Genomic DNA, 12,224 nt, shown 5'->3' on the forward strand with positions numbered 1-12,224 from the left:
GCAGCCTTTTTGTTCGTATCATTCAGTGATGTCCAAGATGTCTTTATTTTATTTTATTTTATTTACACTTATGTATAAAGGATTTGAGCACAATGCATATAGATTTATGTAATAAATGTGGTTCACTTGTCATAAATTACAATTATAAAAAAACAAAAACGAATGTAACGTTTCTTCCCCAAATTAGTTAAATGGATGTATTTTAAGGCCGAATGAGGAATACGTGACAGAGGTGAGTATGGGGGGGGGGGGGGGGGGCGCAATGGACGGAAAGGAAGACGAACAAATCAGAACCAGAATCAAAATGACTTCACTGCAGGTGCGTTTACAAGTACGAGGAGCGTGTCGTGTCTTGTCGCGCCTGAGAGGAAAATATTAGTCACATAATATAATAGAATAGGAAGCAAACAACAAAGTAAGTTTTTTTTTATTTTTATTTTTTTTTACCAGATATATAAAGCAAAAAAAAAATATATATATAAAAAGCAAACACCCGCGACACCCGCGGGGTGAACGCGCGTCGGGGCGGCGCGTTTCGATCCTCTCGCGATATCTCCGAGTGCCGACGAGAGCAGCCGAAGGTCACGGACACGCGTTGCGTGGGGAAGCTGCGGGTCGTGGGACTCACCCCCCGCGAAGCGCGTCTCTCCCCGCGAAGCGCGTCTCTCCGCGTTGATTCTCACTTCGCCTCCTTCTCTTTGTTCGTTTGCCGTGGGGAGATGGCCAGAGGCAGCCGCAGCCGCCCCGCAGCCCCGAGGTAACGTGCTCACCGAGCGAGGCCAACGCGCGCACCTGTGACCTCATCGTTTATGAAGTTGTTCATGTTTTATTCGTTTCTATACGTCGGACTTTACGATGGGTAAACAAGTTCCAATCATTGGAGCAACGAACCGTGTCATTTTGTAAGACCGTCCAAGGTCAGTAGGGGAAAGGCTACGCATTACTTTAAAGTAGTTATGGATAATTCATAGTTATAATTAGGATATAATTCATAGTTATTTATAATTAGGGTATAATTCGTAGTTATTTATAGTTACGGATATAATTCATAGTTATTTATAGTTTTGATAATATTCATAGTTATGGATATTCATAGTTATAATATAGTTATGGACATAATGCAGTGTCCTACACTGGCAACTTTATCGAGAGTGAATGGATTAATCAGATTTGTGTATGTGCGCGCGCGCATGCAGGGAGGGAAGAAAAAAAAAAAAAATGGTTCAAATATTTGAATATGCTTCAATAACTCTTTTGAAAGTTTCTCCTGATCCAAAGCACCATGGCGGCTGTGTGGCAGTTGGTCCTGCCACACAGACACCCAAGTGGCGTTCTCAGAGCCCTGCGGCACAGAGACACAGCAGGCCACGGGTTGTAGACGCCGGTTTGATGTAGAGAGGGGGCCGGGTGGAACAAGCCCGGAGCAGATAGAACATGTGGCGACAGGACTCCCACTCTGAGTGCGTGTGAGGACAGGGTTTTTTTTGTTTTTTTTACCTGCTGCTCGTTAGACCGAGCAACAAGCAACAGGCATGCAGCCACCCTGACCCGATCACCTCGGGCCAGGTCGGGTGTGGCTGCTCAAACCCTCCCATCCACACAGCACAAGCTGTTTCTTGGGCCATTCATAAAATCAGTTCACATATTAAAAGGAAAACAGTATTCTGAGGGGAAAAGTCTGAATTATACCAAGATGAATATACTATCCCTAATCGTCTTCTGTATGTTTTAATAATCTGCACATTAATAAAACAATAAAGGAGAAACAGAAAATGGTGGAAACGAGCAGCTATATTAAAAATGTAATTTGTTGGAAACATCTGGATCGTGTTTCTGGGGAACACATTAAATCATTCCTCCCGTTCTCCTTTCGCAGCCCAGCTCCCTCCCATGCCCCGGCCCCGGCCCACCCGCCCCCGGCCTCCCTGGCTCCGGCCCCGGCTCAGCCCCAGGGGCCCGGGCTCATGGCCCAGCTGGCCACCACGGCCGCCGGGGTGGCGGTGGGCTCGGCGGTGGGCCACGTGGTGGGAGGCGCCCTGACGGGAGCCTTCAGTGGCGGCGGCAGCGGTGGCGGCGGCCCGGAGCCGCCCAAGCCGGCTCAGCAGGTGAGCAGGGCCGGGACGGGTGCGGCGGCACGGCGCCAGGGTCACGGTTTAGCCACAACAGTTCCACCTTTCAGGCGTATGGTGAATTATTATTGAAACTGAAACTGAAACGTGGCTTTTGTGTCAGACGACAGCGGGATGCTCAGCTGCATTTTTTTGGGGTGAAATATTTCCACCCTTTTGAATAAAGAACGGACCAGCGTTCAAACCGCTGGATACGGATGCTCCCGGGCGTCCGTCTGTCCGCTGAATGTAAACGTTGTGTCCGCTGCGTTCCAGGAGCCCCCCAGGTCCGGCCCCGCCCCGCCGGGCCCCTGTCACTTTGAGGTGCGACAGTTCCTGGACTGTGCCACCACCCAGGCCGACCTCAGCCTGTGCGAGGGCTTCAACGAGGCCCTCAAACAGTGCAAGTACTCCCACGGTAAGCACCGCTGCACCATAGCACCGCTGCACCATAGCACCGCTGCACCATTTTGTCACCACTTTGTGTTTGCTGGTGTTGTTGTCTCCATGACCCTGCGACTGCAGATGTGCCCCAGAAACAGAGCTTGACTCCCGACCTGTTTATTTGGGTTTTTTTTTTAGGCGTGACGTCGCTGGTGTGAAGGACCGCCGGGACGGGCCCTGAAATGACGCCTCCACCAAGACAGATTACCCATCAGTGTCAGGGCATTACCACGCTCACCGCCAGCGGGGCCTCTGCCTCGATCGACGCTGTGAAGTAAAATGAATGGAATGCTTTTGGTTTATGTGCGACGTTGAACTTGAATAAAACAGCTGCTGCACTCTGCCTGCGCCTCTTGACTTGTGCCGCGTCCCAATAATATTGACCTTCACGCGGGAACAAAGAAACAAACAAACAGACGACGCCACGTGAGCTCCTTCAAGAAAAAGCTCCTTCGAGCCGGATTTGAACCAGCGACCTAAGGATCCCTACGTGGCAGCAGCTCTACAGTCCTCCGCTCTACCAACTGAGCTATCGAAGGGCTGGGGGCTGGGGCCGGACGGGAAATTCACAATCAATGAGTAATGTCACGTATGACGTCATAAAACTGAATCATTTTATCATAAGCAGCTTCATTTGAAGGACGCAGTGTCTGTTCTTACTGCAAACGATGCCGTTTAGTAACACACAGACAGGCAGGCAGGCAGACAGACATATATAATTTGGGTGCAAAGCGTTTAAGTACCGTCCGAGCAACAGCAGAGTGTAAACGACAGGACTTTTAATAATTCAGGTGGTACAAACAGTCCGTTTAATAAACTGTCCCCATATCGTTGTTTCACTTTTTGAAATCAATTTCTTTATTCTCTTCGGCATTTTTCCAGCCGAGAGTGTCTGGCACACGGCAACCGCCGAACCCAGGGATGTGAATGGAGTGTCGTGTCGTTGGGGGGGGGGGGGGGGGGTAGTTCAGATATTTTGTGGCCAAAGTTTGATCCACATCGATCTGTATTTGAAGCAGGAAGTAGTGAAAAAAACAAAACTCCGCAATTTACAGGAAGCAGCCGAACGCCAGGGAGCAGGGCAGGCTGCGGTGGCGGAGCCGGCTGTGGTGGCTCAGCTGGGCGTTTTGTGACATCATCATCCAATTTGTTACGTGCAGGTTGTGGCTCTGGGGGGGCGGGGCCTGCGTGGTTATTAATGCGCTGCGCTTGGTTTAAAGGAGAATAATTCAACTGACTGTCTGTACAAGCTGAAGTACTCATAATATGTTTACACCCTGTCTGTCTGTCTGTCTGTCTGCCTGGTTGTGTTACTAAACCACGTCGTTAGGCGTAAGAACAGACACTGCGTCCTACAAATGAAGCTCCTCATGACGAAATGCAACGTTATATGACGTCATACGTGACATTACTCATTGATTGTGAATTTCCCGTCCGGCCCCAGCCCCCAGCCCTTCGATAGCTCAGTTGGTAGAGCGGAGGACTGTAGAGCTGCTGCCACGTAGGGATCCTTAGGTCGCTGGTTCAAATCCGGCTCGAAGGAGCTTTTTCTTGACGGAGCTCACGTGGCGTCGTCTGTTTGGTTTCTGAGCGCCGCGCATCTTCAGCTGGAGAATGTCAGTAATAATAACAATAATCATCATTATTATTATTATTATAATTATAATTACAATAAAAAAAATAATAATAATTATAACAATAATAATAATAATAAAAATAATAATAACAATAATAATCATTATTATTATAATTATAATTACAATAAAATAATAATAAAATAATATATATATATATAATATATAATTATAACTAAAAATAATAATAATAATAATAATAATAACAATAATCATTATTATTATTATAATTATAATTACAATAAAAATAATAATAATAATAATAATAATAATAATAAAAATAATAATAATAATAACAATAATAATCATTATTATTATTATAATTATAACTACAATAAAAAAAAAATATAATAATAATAATAATAACAATATTCATTATTATTATTATTATTATTATTATAATTACAATTAAAAAAATAATAATAACAATAACAATAATCATTATTATTATAATTATAACTACAATAAAAATAATAATAACAATGACAATTATAATAACAATAATCATTATTATTATTATTATTATTATTATTATTATTATAACTACAATAAAAAGAATAATAACAATGACAATAATTATAACAATAATCATTATTATTATTATTATGATAATCATAACTACAATAAAAAGAATAATAGTAATAACAAAAATCATTACTATTATAATTATAGCTACAATAATAAGAATGATAATAATAATAATAATAATAATAATAATAATAATCAATATTATTATAATTTTAACTACAATAATAATGATAACAATAATCATTATTATTATTATAATAATTATAACTACAATAATAATAATAACAATAATAATAATAATAATAATAATAACAATTATCATTATTATTATTATAATTATAACTACATAATAATAATAATAATAATAATAATAATAATAATAATAATAATAATAATAATAATAATAATAAAAATAATAACAAAAATCATTACTATTATAGTTATAACCAGAATAATAATAATGATAACAATAATAATAACAATAATAACAACAAGAATCCATTTTATTATAATTTTAACTACAATAATAATAATGATGATAATAATAATCTGAACTGAAACAATCGGGTTCCCGCACTTGGTGCTGGACCCCAAACACATCGATATGAAAGAGTTTCCGTCAAGAAAAAGCTCCTTCGAGCCGGATTTGAACCAGCGACCTAAGGATCCCTACGTGGCAGCAGCTCTACAGTCCTCCGCTCTACCAACTGAGCTATCGAAGGGCCGCACCACGGAGCGTATGACGTGATAGAAGAGAAGGGCTGCAAAGTGTTTGAAAAGCCACAGCAGCGTAAACAGCAGATAGTATCAGTAATATTTAAAAAAATTAAATATTTAATAAACTGTCCCCATACCGTTTTTTCACCTTTTTGTATATATATTTTTTTTTATCAACGTCTGTCACGCAATTTTATATCGTCACTGTTTCTTGTTTTGTTGACGCTGCATCATCACGCAGCAGAGCGTGATGACGCAGCACCTGCCTCCCTGCTGCGTGCTGCTGTTTTGTAGCTCGAACACACGTGCTACGGAAACGGGAGGAGAAAACCCGCACTGAAATGGATCTGACTGTTACCTGACCACTATCTGACTGTTACCTGACTGTTACCTGACCACTATCTGACTGTTACCTGACTGTTACCTGACCACTATCTGACTGTTACCTGACTGTTACCTGACCACTATCTGACTGTTACCTGACCACTATCTGACTGTTACCTGACTGTTACCTGACCACTATCTGACTGTTACCTGACTGTTACCTGACCACTATCTGACTGTTACCTGACTGTTACCTGACCACTATCTGACTGTTACCTGACTGTTACCTGACCACTATCTGACTGTTACCTGACCACTATCTGACTGTTACCTGACTGTTACCTGACCACTATCTGACTGTTACCTGACTGTTACCTGACCACTATCTGACTGTTACCTGACTGTTACCTGACCACTATCTGACTGTTACCTGACCACTATCTGACTGTTACCTGACTGTTACCTGACCACTATCTGACTGTTACCTGACCACTATTTGACTGTTATCTGACTGTTACCTGACCGCTATCTGACTGTTACCCGACTGTTATCTGACCGCTATCTGACTGTTATCTGACCGCTATCTGACCGTTACCTGACTGCTATCTGACTGTTACCTGACTGCTACCTGACTGTTGCCTGACTGTTACCTGACTGCTATCTGACTGTTATCTGACTGTTACCTGACTGTTATCTGACTGCTATCTGACTGTTAACTGACCGTTACCTGACTCTTATCTGACTGTTATCTGACTGCTATCTGACTGTTAACTGACTGTTATCTGACTGTTAACTGACTGTTATCTGACTGTTAACTGACCGTTACCTGACTCTTATCTGACTGTTATCTGACTGCTATCTGACTGTTAACTGACCGTTACCTGACTCTTATCTGACTGTTATCTGACTGCTATCTGACTGTTAACTGACTGTTATCTGACTGTTATCTGACTGTTAACTGACCGTTACCTGACTCTTATCTGACTGCTATCTGACTGCTATCTGACTGTTAACTGACTGTTATCTGACTGCTATCTGACTGCTATCTGACTGTTAACTGACTGTTACCTGACTGCTATCTGACTGTTATCTGACTGCTATCTGACTGTTATCTGACTGCTATCTGACTGTTACCTGACTGCTATCTGACTGTTACCTGACTGCTATCTGACTGTTATCTGACTGTTACCTGACTGTTATCTGACTGCTATCTGACTGTTAACTGACCGTTACCTGACTCTTATCTGACTGTTATCTGACTGTTAACTGACTGTTATCTGACTGTTAACTGACCGTTACCTGACTCTTATCTGACTGCTATCTGACTGCTATCTGACTGTTAACTGACTGTTATCTGACTGCTATCTGACTGTTAACTGACTGTTACCTGACTGCTATCTGACTTGTTATCTGACTGCTATCTGACTGTTACCTGACCACTATCTGACTGTTACCTGACTGTTACCTGACCACTATCTGACTGTTACCTGACCACTATCTGACTGTTACCTGACTGTTACCTGACCACTATCTGACTGTTACCTGACTGTTACCTGACCACTATCTGACTGTTACCTGACTGTTACCTGACCACTATCTGACTGTTACCTGACCACTATCTGACTGTTACCTGACTGTTACCTGACCACTATCTGACTGTTACCTGACCACTATTTGACTGTTATCTGACTGTTACCTGACCGCTATCTGACTGTTACCCGACTGTTATCTGACCGCTATCTGACTGTTATCTGACCGCTATCTGACCGTTACCTGACTGCTATCTGACTGTTACCTGACTGCTACCTGACTGTTGCCTGACTGTTACCTGACTGCTATCTGACTGTTATCTGACTGTTACCTGACTGTTATCTGACTGCTATCTGACTGTTAACTGACCGTTACCTGACTCTTATCTGACTGTTATCTGACTGCTATCTGACTGTTAACTGACTGTTATCTGACTGTTAACTGACTGTTATCTGACTGTTAACTGACCGTTACCTGACTCTTATCTGACTGTTATCTGACTGCTATCTGACTGTTAACTGACCGTTACCTGACTCTTATCTGACTGTTATCTGACTGCTATCTGACTGTTAACTGACTGTTATCTGACTGTTATCTGACTGTTAACTGACCGTTACCTGACTCTTATCTGACTGCTATCTGACTGCTATCTGACTGTTAACTGACTGTTATCTGACTGCTATCTGACTGCTATCTGACTGTTAACTGACTGTTATCTGACTGTTAACTGACTGTTATCTGACTGTTAACTGACCGTTACCTGACTCTTATCTGACTGTTATCTGACTGCTATCTGACTGTTAACTGACCGTTACCTGACTCTTATCTGACTGTTATCTGACTGCTATCTGACTGTTAACTGACTGTTATCTGACTGTTATCTGACTGTTAACTGACCGTTACCTGACTCTTATCTGACTGCTATCTGACTGCTATCTGACTGTTAACTGACTGTTATCTGACTGCTATCTGACTGCTATCTGACTGTTAACTGACTGTTACCTGACTGCTATCTGACTGTTATCTGACTGCTATCTGACTGTTATCTGACTGCTATCTGACTGTTACCTGACTGCTATCTGACTGTTACCTGACTGCTATCTGACTGTTATCTGACTGTTACCTGACTGTTATCTGACTGCTATCTGACTGTTAACTGACCGTTACCTGACTCTTATCTGACTGTTATCTGACTGTTAACTGACTGTTATCTGACTGTTAACTGACCGTTACCTGACTCTTATCTGACTGCTATCTGACTGCTATCTGACTGTTAACTGACTGTTATCTGACTGCTATCTGACTGCTATCTGACTGTTAACTGACTGTTACCTGACTGCTATCTGACTTGTTATCTGACTGCTATCTGACTGTTATCTGACTGCTATCTGACTGTTACCTGACTGCTATCTGACTGTTACCTGACTGCTATCTGACTGCTATCTGACTGTTATCTGACTGCTATCTGACTGTTACCTGACTGCTATCTGACTGTTATCTGACTGAACTGCTGGCTACAGTGGTTGACATTTCAGTTAAATAATAATCATAATAATAATAATAATAATAGTAGTAGTAGTATAGTAATAATAATATAAATATAGCCGCAGGCAGTAATACTACCAGTTTAGTCATGTTTGGGAGCTTTCAGAGTTCCCGTAAAACGCTCCATTTTGTCCCCATTAGCAAATTTCCAGCGGCCGGGTCGGAAGGTGAACGTGGGGCAACGACCCAGACGCGTCTTCACGCCGCGGAGCGTCAACTTGAGTTGACGTCGCGCTGTGCGGGAGCGGACGGACGAGCGTCGTCATAACCCATCCAGGGAGCCAGCATTGGCTCAAGTCACCGGACGTGAATGACCTCCAACCGACTCGGGCCGTGGATGATGATGTCACAAACCGAAACTAATCGACTCGCCTCAACGTTCTTTAATAAAACTTTAAAAATAACGACAGTTTTTCCCTCATTTCTGCTCCAAATGTACATCAATAACGATTAAACACCGAACGTACGGAACGTCCCAGCTCTAACGAGACTTCAACCACGTCTGTTTCTACCGGGGTTATCGTCTTCCAGACACTTTTTAGCCCGAAAATGCCAAGAAGATAAAAAATTAAACGAAGACGGCAAGCACAACAGCCCAGCGCCCAGCCCGCTCAGAACCGGGACGTCTCAGGCATCTTGCGGATCAAGTTTGATCCAAGTCGATCTACATTTGAAGCAGGAATTAGTGAAAAACCAACAAAAGATCACCAGAAGGAGCAGAACATTGGAGTACCTTGATCGACTCGGGGAGCAGGCGCTTTGTGACATCATCATCATCCAATTTGTTGTACTGTAATATGCCCAGGTTGTGGCTTGGGGCGCTCACTGCCACCCGGCGCAGTGTGCCGTGTAGGGCTGCGCGATCGTATTTCCCTCGTCGCCGTGATGTGAACATGCGCGATAAGACGCCTGAAACGCAATGAATAAGAAAAATAACTTCATGAAGTAAATCATTTTTCATTTCTATCTTTTTTTTTATCCGCCTGAGGGAGCCATTCACGAGCGGACTCGCGGCTCTCCCCCGCTCGAAGGGTCTCCCAAGCAGGAAGTGATCACGGAAAGTTCACAAGTGATGCTGCATTGAGTGGAACTCTAATAACTGTAATGCTTGTTGTTTTCCACCAGATATATATATTTTTTCCATTTGGAGAGAGGTTTTTGTGAGTGGTAATGTAGAAATAACTGTGGTATTAGTTGTGTTATGAAATAATTGTATTGTTTGTGTGTTTTCGTGTTCCAGATGCCCAAGCGAAGCCGAAAGTCGAAGACAATATTGAAGCATTGGGCAGAACGTTCACCCTGCTTTCCATGTGAACTCGGAAATGTGTAATCGGTGTCGGCAGGAAGTGATGCGGCGTTTCATGGAAACTCGTATTACTGTAATTTGTGTTGTTTTTCGCCAGATATATATATACAGTGGGGCAAAAAAGTATTTAGTCAGCCATCAATTGTGCAAGTTCTCCCTCTTTAAAAGATGAGAGAGGCCTGTTATTTTCATCACATGTACACTTCGACCATGAGAGACAGAATGGGGGGAAATAATCCAGGAAATCACATTGTAGGATTTTTAATGAATTAATTGGTAAATTCCTCGGTAAAATAAGTATTTGGTCACCTACAAACAAGCAAGATTTCTGGCTTTCACAGACCTGTAACTTTTTCTTTAAGAGGCTCCTCTGTCCTCCACTCGTTACCTGTATTAATGGAACCTGTTTGAACTCGTTGTCAGTATAAAAGACACCTGTCCACAACCTCAAACAGTCACACTCCAAACTCCACTATGGCCAAGACCAAAGAGCTGTCAAAGGACACCAGAAACAAAATTGTAGACCTGCACCAGGCTGAGAAGACCTAATCTGCAATAGGTAAGCAGCTTGTTGTGAAGAAATCAACTGTGGGAGCAATTATTAGAAAATGGAAGACGTACAAGACCACTGATAATCTCCCTCCATCTGGGGCTCCACGCAAGATCTCACCCCGTGGGGTCAAAATGATCACAAGAACGGTGAGCAAACATCCCAGAACCACACGGGGGGACCTAGTGAATGACCTGCAGAGAGCTGGGACCAAAGTAACAAAGGCTACCATCAGTAACACACTACGCCGCCAGGGACTCAAATCCTGCAGTGCCAGACGTGTCCCCCTGCTCAAGGTAGTACATGTCCAGGCCCGTCTGAAGTTTGCTAGAGAGCATTTGGATGATCCAGAAGAGGATTGGGAGGATGTCATATGGTCAGATGAAACCAAAATAGAACTTTTTGGTAAAAACTCAACTTGTCGTGTTTGGAGGAGAAAGAAAGCTGAGTTGCATCCAAAGAACACCATACCTACTGTGAAGCATGGGGGTGGAAACATCATGCTTTGGGGCTGTTTTTCTGCAAAGGGACCAGGACGACTGATCCGTGTAAAGGAAAGAATGAATGGGGCCATGTATTGTGAGATTTTGAGTGAAAAGCTCCTTCCATCATCAAGGGCATTGAAGATGAAACGTGGCTGGGTCTTTCAGCATGACAATGATCCCAAACACAACGCCCGGGCAATGAAGGAGTGGCTTCATAAGAAGCATTTCAAGGTCCTGGAGTGGCCTAGCCAGTCTCCAGATCTCAACCCCATAGAAAATCTTTGGAGGGAGTTTAAAGTCTGTGTTGCCCAGCGACAGCCTCAAAACATCACTGCTCTAGAGGAGATCTGCATGGAGGAATGGGCCAAAATACCAGCAACAGTGTGTGAAAACCTTGTGAAGACTTACAGAAAACATTTGACCTCTGTCATTGCAAACAAAGGGTAAATAACAAAGTATTGAGATGAACTTTTGTTATTGACCAAATACTTATTTTCCACCATAATTTGCAAATAAATTCTTTAAAAATCAGACAATGTGATTTTCTGATTTTTCTTTCTCATTCTGTCTCTCATAGTCGAAGTGTACATATGATGAAAATAACAGGCCTCTCTCATCTTTTTAAGTGGGAGAACTTGCACAATTGGTGGCTGACTAAATATATATATATATTTTTTTACTTCAAGAGATGTTTTTGTTGAGTTTAGAAGTAATTGTATTGTTTGTGTGTTTTTTCGTGTGCAACGTGCACGGGAAGCTGAAAGTCTCTCGGGGTAGGAAGTGATGCTGCGTTTCATGGGGACTCGGAAAACTGTAATTCGTAACTAACACGACTACCCTGGACCCCGTGTATTGCTGCCTGCCGCTATATTAATTCTTATGATGATTATGATTATTATGATTATGATTATTATTATATACCGATATCCTACGGGTTTCGGGGTTGTATGAGGGTGTCACTGTTGGTGCTGTTTATCTTCAACACAGTAGGGGGCGACGCAAACACCAAAACAATGAGGTTGAGAAGCGGAATAAAAATGGCGGAACCCTGCT

General features: G+C 42.6%; 1 protein-coding gene across 1 annotated transcript; it reads left to right on the forward strand.

Moving 5' to 3' along the window:
* Positions 1 to 542: 542 nt before the first annotated feature.
* chchd10 (coiled-coil-helix-coiled-coil-helix domain containing 10) lies at positions 543 to 2,895 on the forward strand. Its single transcript, XM_079999342.1, has 4 exons — positions 543 to 757; positions 1,877 to 2,105; positions 2,385 to 2,526; positions 2,691 to 2,895. Exons 1-4 carry the CDS (start codon positions 720 to 722, stop codon positions 2,708 to 2,710), a joined length of 429 nt encoding a protein of 142 aa, XP_079855468.1. The 5' UTR covers positions 543 to 719; the 3' UTR covers positions 2,711 to 2,895.
* Positions 2,896 to 12,224: the final 9,329 nt, after the last annotated feature.

The sequence above is a fragment of the Zeus faber genome (genome assembly GCF_960531495.2).
Source record: "Zeus faber genome assembly, chromosome: 4".
NCBI classification, from domain to species: Eukaryota; Metazoa; Chordata; class Actinopteri; order Zeiformes; family Zeidae; genus Zeus; species Zeus faber.